Below are 9,062 nucleotides of genomic sequence, written 5' to 3'. Positions count from 1 at the left end.
AGGAAATAAATGAACATGTTTGAAACGGAATCACTTATCCAACGTTTCCCCCAGTAGTCAGGATCCCAGTAGCACAGGAGGGTTGTAGGGGGAGGGCAGCATTCTGGGAGAAGAATCAAAAGGAAAAATAAGGCCATGTCTACTGAGAAGCAGTTCTTACAATAGAGTTCCTTGCAATTCCTAGAGCTACCCAGAAGCTCTAGGAATCACTGGAAAGTCTATGGTATGACTGGAAGGTCTTACTATATCATTTCTGGTGATTCCTAGAGTTACCCTTTGTAACTTCTGAGTGGAATTTCTAGGAATTTCAGAGGGCAGGACATTCCCCGTCCCAATCTGGAAAATGGTTAGCCTCTTCTGTAGAACTAGTAAAGTTAACTTAGTGGAATGGAAAGGAGACTCTTGAGTCATGGAAACAGCCCATCAGTAGCTGCAGTAAATGTTGGGCTTGAATTGGGAATAAAACAACTGTGCTACTGGACTCTTGACTACTGGGGGAAAGGAACTTTGGTGGCGGTAACTTCAGGTAAGATTCTCTGCTTTGAACATGTCTAACTTATTCTCTCTGCTTCTGTTTTCATGACTTTTTAAAATTCTGAGAAATGGGGTTATTCCTTGGCTGCTTCGTGACAGGAGCTGAAATGCTCAAAACCGGATAAAATCCAGGAAGGGGCGAGTGTACTTTTGATAGATTAAGCAATTTATCCGAAATTCTGTCTTCCACAAAACAGGAGAGCTCTGCTCTGGATTGTTGCTGGCTGTCCCTAGCTCTGACCCAACACAGTACAAATTAAGGCTGCAGTCCTAAAATACCTTGCTTACAGTAAGCCCCATGGATTTTAAAAGGGGGCTGAGTTCTGCATAAGCATGCTTAGGATTGCACTGCCTGTTATATACTGCTCGAAAGGAAGTTGCACTGGATCTAGTTCGCAAATTGAGCTACAGGAGCAGCAGTGGCGTAGGAGGTTAAGAGCTGGTGTATCTAATCTGGAGGAACCGGGTTTGATTTCCAGCTCTGCCGCCTGAGCTGTGGAGGCTTATCTGGGGAATTCAGATTAGCCTGTACACTCCCATACACGCCAGTCGGGTGACCTTGGGCTAGTCACAGCTTCTCAGAGGTCTCTCAGCCCCACCTACCTCACAGAGTGTTTGTTGTGAGGGGGGAAGGGAAAGGAGATTGTGAGCCCCTTTGAGTCTCCTGCAGGAGAGAAAGGGGGAATATAAATCCAAACTCCTCCTCCTCTTCTTCTTCTTCTTCTTCTTCTTCTTCTTCTTCTTCTTCTTCTTCTTCTTCTTCTTCTTCTTCTTCTTCTTCTTCTTCTTCTTCTTCTTCTTCTTCTTCTTCTTCTTCCATACAATATCTTCCCCAAGCAGGAAGATGAAATTTCTGACACCTTAAATCAGAAAGAGGGTTACTTAAAGTGGTACAATCGTCAATGCCTGCAGGGAAAATATACTCATGATCAGAACAGACTAAGAAACCCCTATTTGGGGCAGATAATTTTAGCTTGGTTTTTGCATGGCTATCAGAAGAAAGTTTAGTGATGTGCTACCTGGAGTACTGGGGGAAAGGAACCTTCGTGACAGTCACTTCAGGTAAGGTACCTTTTCCCCCTTCTTTTGGTGTTACTGAAACCTTTCACCAAACCCAATTTCACTGAGGATCAGTGTTCAAAACACTACCTTTAGGACAATCTGTCTGGACTCTTTCGCTACTGCCTCCCTTGATGCTAGCATGACTTCAGAAGGGTGACCCAAGAATACAGGGCATTTAGATTCTTCCTGATGCTACTTTGATCCCAGAGGATATAAATAAGTCTTTGGGCATCAGATTCTATTGACCAGAAAGATGATAAGCTTTTAATGTCTTCCCTAGGGAGAAACCCTAAAGGTTGAACATGGTTACACCACAAGAATATTAAATTAACATATGTCATTGTTTGTGTTTTAAAGGCTTAAAAGTCAGTCTAAATGACTGACAATTCTCATTCCAAATGAACCAGGGGGAAAGCAGTCTTCACGTCCCCTGCTCCATGCAGGCAATTTTCATCTATGAAGTCAAACGCAAAATACAAAGTATTTGTAGAGTAATAGTTAGGATAGCTACAACTGTGCTACTACGGCTATGCCTTCGATCATTGGGGCCAGGGGACAATGGTCACCGTTACTTCAGGTAAATATTTCTTCCTTTTATTTGTTGTGTTTCCCTCCATTCAAGACCAGGGGGTTTGTAGAGAAATTATTAGGAACTTTCCCCTGCCCCTCTATTGTTATTTATTTGTGCCACACTCAATGGTTTCTTTAGTTAATCTGTATGCCTGGCATAAGTCTGTGGTCGGGCATGGGCAGGATATAATTCCAACCAAGTAAAATAAATAATATGGATTACCACTCCAATTTCTTTCAGCAATCACATTGGGCCAGGAATATTGGACTGTAACTTTAGGAAGCTTACTAGCATCTTGAGCAAGTCCCCTTAGTCTAAATAAGGTCTTAAATGAACTGTAAGGACTATTGCATCTGAGGACACGTTTGAGCAGAACTAGTCAGAAACCGTAGGGACTACTGCATCTGAGGACACGTTTGAGCAGAACTAGTCAGAGGCAGATTTGCTGGGTGACTGGCCACCTTTTAATTGTTGGGTATTAGGCAGTCTGGTTACACCAGGCAAGTATCTAAATTGCAGTCAAGTCCTTGTTTCTACAATCCATTCTTCAGCTGTTGGATGGGAGGGAGGGATTCTTCCTCGAGTATTTGAAATCAGTAACTTGGATATTAGATTACTGTATTACAAACTGGGCAGCTTTTGATTACCGGGGACATGGTCGCCATCACGTCAGGTAAACATCTCACCCTCTATCGAGTCCTTATTCCTTGCACCAAAATGTACAATGTTTCTTGAGTTGGGGTTCTTCCAATGAGTATTTGAATTGAAGAGTTTGGGTGTTGGGTGACTGTGTCACTACTGGGCAGCTTTTGATTACTGGGGACCCGGCACCTTTGTTACCGTCACGTCAGGTAAATGTCTAACCCTCCTTTCCAGCTCGAAATGTACATTTCTTGATTTTTGGGGGGGTTGGGTTCTTCCATGAGTATTTGAACAGGGCCATTTGGGCAAGGTATGACTGTGCTATAGTTGGGATGCTTTTGATTACTGGGGTAAAGGGACTCTCGTCACTGTCACATCAGGTAAGTCTCTGTCCTTTCACTTCGGGGGGGTATTAGTCCAAAATATAAAGGAGATTTTCTGAAAAGAGGTTCCATGGGTTTTCCGTTTGGGGTGTTTTCATTCCAACTGGCACCAGCAACCCCAAAACATGAGCCTCTGCTTTAAAACTTTGTGCTTGTTAAGTTGCTAAATGGTGCTCAGGCTGTTATATTTGTGTGAACAATTAACATCTGTTTGGGTCTTTGTTCCTAGCCTATCAATCAAACTTAGTTCTGTTGGAATGAATAGACACACGCCGATAGACCAGATGTGATTAAAACATTTCGATTCAGGGGCTAGTTCAGGACTTAATTTTTTTTAAGGACCCAGGTCCATGGTATTGTAAAAATGTTGAATTCTTCAACGCCTGCGCTTTTGACAAAAAACTCACCAGAGAAAAAAGCTCAGGGCTTCATTTCCTTTAACATGTGAATGATCCTCAGATTTGTTTACTGGACAGTTAGGATCTGTGTTGAAAGAAATCTCTAAGGCATTCGCAGATAGACCAAGACTGCAGCGTAATTTGTCAGTTAACCTAAATGTTGCATTTTGAAAAGAAAGAGAGGAACAAAGACAGTATGCAATTGTCCTCAAGGACAATGCAATTGTCCTCAAGGAAGCCCATAGAAAAGTGTTGCTATAGTCTGCTATAGTCTGGATAGAAGATTTGATCATATCCTACTCTATCTTGATATCTATATTTTGGGGGACTCGAGTTCTGAAACTCCTTAATGCAAGCCTTGCTTCATGGGGGACGCTCAGAGGAAGTATTGTAGCCCAAAGGACTTCATCGTATAATGGAGCAAAGAAAAATAGATGTTTTTGCTGCAGGAAAGAGCTTTTTTTGTACAGAGGTAATAGGGAATGATTTCAGTGTGCTACCCATTTGATTACTGGGGTCCAGGGACTTTGGTGATTGTGACTTCAGGTAAGGGCTCTTTCTAATTTAATTTTGGCACATTTTGGTTTCAAGATAGCTTAAGTATAATTGTTGGGGTACTGCTTTGATATGAGCCATGTGAAGCCTGCTTCCAATATTCCTTCGTACAAAACCCTACCAAGACCCACACCTCAAAGAAGTGTGTTTCAGCAGTGAGATAAGGTGTTAAAAGTCATTGACACAATGTTTAGGATGGGTTTTCCTCACCAATCACATATCATGTCGATGAAACTGATTTAAAAAAACACTGGCTCATTCCGCATATGCAGAATAATGCACTTTCAATCCACTTGCAATGTACTTTGCAGCTGGATTTTACTGTGCAGAATAGCAGAATCCACTTGCAAACAATTGTGAAAGTGGATTGAAAGTGCATTATTCTGCATGTGCGGAAGGGGCCGTTAAAAGTCATTGGCCCAATGTTTAGGATGGGTTTTCTCACCAAACACATATCCTGCCGATGAAACTGATTTAAAAAAAACACTGACTGGTTTTTCCATTACAAAATGGGGTCTTCCAAGCCCATCTGTAAAGCAATATCGACAGGGAGGAGTCTCTTGGTTAAAGCTGAAAAGTAAGAGGGGGGGACGATGGATAAGAAAGAGGGCAGTGTTATACCATCTGGTCTGCAGTAGGAAAAACGAAAGGAAAACTCTTAAATCTTTCTGAAAAAAAGGAGCAGTCTCATCTCTTCTCCGAACTAGTTCAGTTTGAACGAGAAAATCTGAAAAGGGATCAGAAAGACTGCTTTAGAACCAAACTGTAGGGAGCAAGGCTGTGTCCAAATGTCCAAACAGAACGGAGGTTTTGCACCAGGTTCCTAGTTGGAAATATCTCTGTGCTACTGGTACTTCGATTACTGGGGGCAAGGCACCATGGTGACGGTCACTTCAGGTAATTCTTTTTTATTCTCAAATTCTGTATGTTGCAGATTAACCTAGCACACATTATTTTTTGGGGGGAGGGGGTGGTCTTTGCTTCTGAATTCTGTTCCCATTCTACAGTCTGAGGTTCGGAAAGATCGGGAGCCCGTTGGTGGTTTTCCTGTGGTTTAAGGAGAAATGCCAATTTTTGAAGGGGAACGGCTCGTTCCAGGGGGTTCGATAAAACTTTGCAATTTGAATGAGAGAAGTCCTGTTAACATCAGCAGGGACTGTGTGAGAGTGACTGACTTGTGGATCGCTAACACCTGAGAGGCAAAGGAGACAGGGAATCAAATATGTCGTGGTGGTTATTTTAAAGGTAGAAATGTAAGGCCCAAGTCTAAAGACTCTTACTTAGGAATAAATCCTCCAAATGTTGCTCTGCCTGTGCCCGAAGCATCTGCTTTGGGTTCCGGCCATAGAATGCAGGCGTTTATTTCATGCTGAAATTCCCTACAAAAACCCTCATGGACCTTTTTGTGCATGACGGAAAAGAGAGTTAATCAGTGTGACAACTGGGGGTTAGACTACTGGGGACCTGGCACCTCGGTGACCGTCACATCAGGTAAAAATAATATGTTTCTTATTATTGCAGTCTGTAGAACGTTTGCTTGAAATGTTATTCTTTTTTAAAAAATCAGGTTTGATTTTTTTTTCCCCCTTCCCTGCTTTTGCATTCTGGCTTCTTTGAATCCTCAGTTTTGTATCTGTGGAGCATAAATTCTTGCTCCTCTTCAACTCTCCAGATGGACTTGGTAGAACAAAATTAGAAAAAGCTTTGCGGCACTTTAAAGACTAACAAATTTCTTTGGGGCGAAGCCGTCATGGGCTGCGATTCGTGGGACCTATTTGCCAAAATAGATCAATTATTGATTATCATGCTGCTGATCTATTTTTGTAATATGTACTTCTTTCTAAAATGCCTTCGATATTTTATCTCGGTCTTTTGTTTCTGAGATCAAGAACTCAAGGAGATAGAGGGGTATTTTTCAGTGTTACTATTTTATTTACTTTGATGACTAGGGGCCATGAACCCAAATTTTAGTCGTTAACAAGTAAAAGAAAACCTCTTCTATCAGTGACATCTGTCTGTAGTATCATATTGGACCAGATCCATTAAGTAGTCAGTAGAGAAAAGAGAAATCATTGGGTATTGTCTGCTTTGAGCATTGAGGACAAGGGACCCTCATCCCAGCCACAACAGGTACAACAAACTTCTCTTTTGTGGTCTTTTAAAGAACCAGACCCACTAACTACTTCTAAGTAGGATTTTGTACACCTCCTAGTAGATAATTGAGTAGTGTGTAGCTTTGACTATTGGGGACCAGGGACCTTCGTCACAGTCACCTCAGGTAAGAAAACCCTCCTTTTTCAAGTGATAATTTAAAGAACCAGTTCCATTAACTACTTCTAAGAGGGATTTTGTCCACCTGCCAGTAGACATTTGAGTAATGTGCTACTATGATTACTTTGACTACTGGGGACAAGGGACCTCTGTCACAGTCACCACAGGTAAAAATATACCTCTCTTTTGCTGCATTGTTCAGAACCAGATTCATTAACTAGTTCTATGTGAGATTTTGCATGCCTCTGGGTAGCACATTGTATGTTGTGCTACAACTACTTTGACTATTGGGGACAAGGGACCTTTGTCACGGTCACACCAGGTAACCATTCTTACGACTTATTTCAATCTGTAGCAAGCTGCTTTGAAATGTTCATTCGTAACTCTTAGGTTTGCAAGGTTTCTTGCTGGCTTAGCTCTGGATCACACCTACATGTGATTTCAGTGGAAATGTTTCACAGATCGCAGATATAATTTAAAAGCAGATAAGAAAATGTCATAGGCTCCATGACTACTGAATACTCAGTTTCCATATTTCAGTAAACTATAACTCGAACAAAATTTACAGTTGCGCAATGTAATCCCCAAGACTAGACACTTCAGTTTAGGCTAATTTAATCTTATTGAAAGGAATGGTCTGTTGGATGAACTTTAAACTAAACTGGAGTTTGGAAAACATCCCAGTTTTAACCCCATTTATGTTGGAGAAAGCTCCATTGATTTTAAATTAACCTACATCGAAATAATTTTGCACTTACCGCCCCAACGGTGGCCTTAGTTTATTGTTCACATGCCAATGGTAGAGCAATCAATGTGTTTCCTATACTCGCTTCGATTATTGGGGCCAAGGGACCATGGTGACCGTGACTTCAGGTAAAGATTTTCTCCTCTCTTTCCATTCTGTGTTTCTTGTTGATTCAACTATCTAGTTTATTCATCAAAATTTGGAAAACTTCTCCACAATGTCAACTTTTTTAAAAAGCTTTTTTTAAACACGTTGCGCTGGACAAAGGCGATGAAATCTTAGTTTTTTTGCGGGGGGAGAAGGCAAGTACGCTTGTGTCCCTGAGAGATAATTTAGAAGGCAAAGACTACCAGGCAGATACGATCTCTAGCATCTGGAATTCAGGGAGCAGTGTTTTTAGACACCTAGGATAGGCGTTAAAACCACTGTGACTACTATGCTTTTGACTACTGGGGCCAAGGAACTCTGGTGACAGTAAGCTCTGGTAAGTTCAATTGCCTTATTTAACTCTGTCCATTGCGCATTTTAGAATTTTGTGTCAGTTTTCTAACTTTTAAAGGGCTTGGCAGATAGACTCTGTGATAGATCCAGCTGCCTCTTTTGATCACCTTTCTCGGTCTGTTTACTTCAGAATATTCATTGCCTTTAAATAAGACGTCTAGACTAAAAAATATAGTTTTAACTGTACATGAGTCTTACTTATGGCTCAAATAGATTTGTAAAGAACCAGAGACTGGGAAGGCTGGGAATTTATTTCCCTTGATTCCCTCTTTTTCTGTTAATACTATATTTGTCCAAGCAGTGGTTTCGACCTGACTGTACAATTATAGTAGTCTGAAAACTCCCATTTGAGAGATAACCAGAAGTTTGGTAGGTTGTGAAGACCAAATGTAGCCATCATTAAGTGTCTCCCCTATTTTTTGAAGTCAGCCTTTTGTAAAATGAGACCATGTCCTAAGATGTGAAAGCATTACTTAAGTGGGACTGAGAGGTCGTTGGAGATTAAAAACCAAACTGGACCTTTGATACAATCTAGAAGAGCAGTGTTTTTATATATCTTCTTCTGGGAGAGTGGCATAATCTTAAAAGAACCATTAACATTTCCATGGAGAAAGAGTGCATTTAATTTTAGATTATGATTTAAGATATCCAAGTCACGCTTCTTCAGAAGTAAGTCCCACTATGTCCAAAAGGACGCCGAATCAATTAATAAGTTTACTGATGGGCCGAATAGATTTTTGTATTATGTCCCTGTGTGTACGTTCCAGTGTGATAACTGGTTTGACTACTGGGGACAAGGGACCCTCGTCACAGTTACCTCAGGTAAAACTCTTTTCTGAAATGTGTGCTCAGTTGGGGTGATTTTCTTTTTAATTATTGTTAGGCTAACACAATTTTCATTGGATCTACTGGAGCTTCGGGGAAAACTGAATTTTCTCACCCCGCTCATGAGCCCAAATCATTCTTTACATTTCTTTCAACTAGAAACAATATATTTTCTGGGTTTTTCCTCTGCTCTGAAAATATTGTACTGTATGTTCTAGACGTTTCAGTAAGAGTCTATGAATGTATAATTTCTAGCATGAAAATCCTTTGCCAGACTCTTTCAAAAAGATGACCCACCTCCCTCCCCACAAAAAATAAGGAATCACGTTTAAAGGAACTTAAGTACCTGGAGAAAATTCATTTACTTACTTAGATGCACTTAAATTTAGTACTAGATATTTTTGATGTGCATTCCTGTTAGTGACTTTAGAGGATTAGGTACAGGATCACTAGAAACTTGAATCAGTGTGTACTACGGATTCCGCGACTGGGGCCAGGGGACCCTCGTGACGGTTACTTCAGGTAAATCAATATAGTTCCCATTCAAACTAATTTCTGATTTATTGTGGGATGGT

General features: G+C 40.9%; 1 gene segment (V, D, J or C); it reads left to right on the top strand.

Moving 5' to 3' along the window:
• Positions 1 to 4,938: 4,938 nt before the first annotated feature.
• LOC125444626 overlaps positions 4,939 to 9,062 on the top strand; it is a 29,049-nt gene continuing 24,925 nt past the window's right edge. Inside the window, 1 exon segment of the C gene segment in view lies at positions 4,939 to 5,042. Within this exon segment, the coding sequence occupies positions 5,024 to 5,042 (19 nt within the window).

Source organism: Sphaerodactylus townsendi, linkage group LG15 (assembly GCF_021028975.2).
Source record: "Sphaerodactylus townsendi isolate TG3544 linkage group LG15, MPM_Stown_v2.3, whole genome shotgun sequence".
Classification (NCBI taxonomy): Eukaryota; Metazoa; Chordata; class Lepidosauria; order Squamata; family Sphaerodactylidae; genus Sphaerodactylus; species Sphaerodactylus townsendi.
The sequence above is the reverse complement of the archived record's forward strand: the minus strand, read 5'-3'. Positions and strand labels throughout refer to the sequence as shown.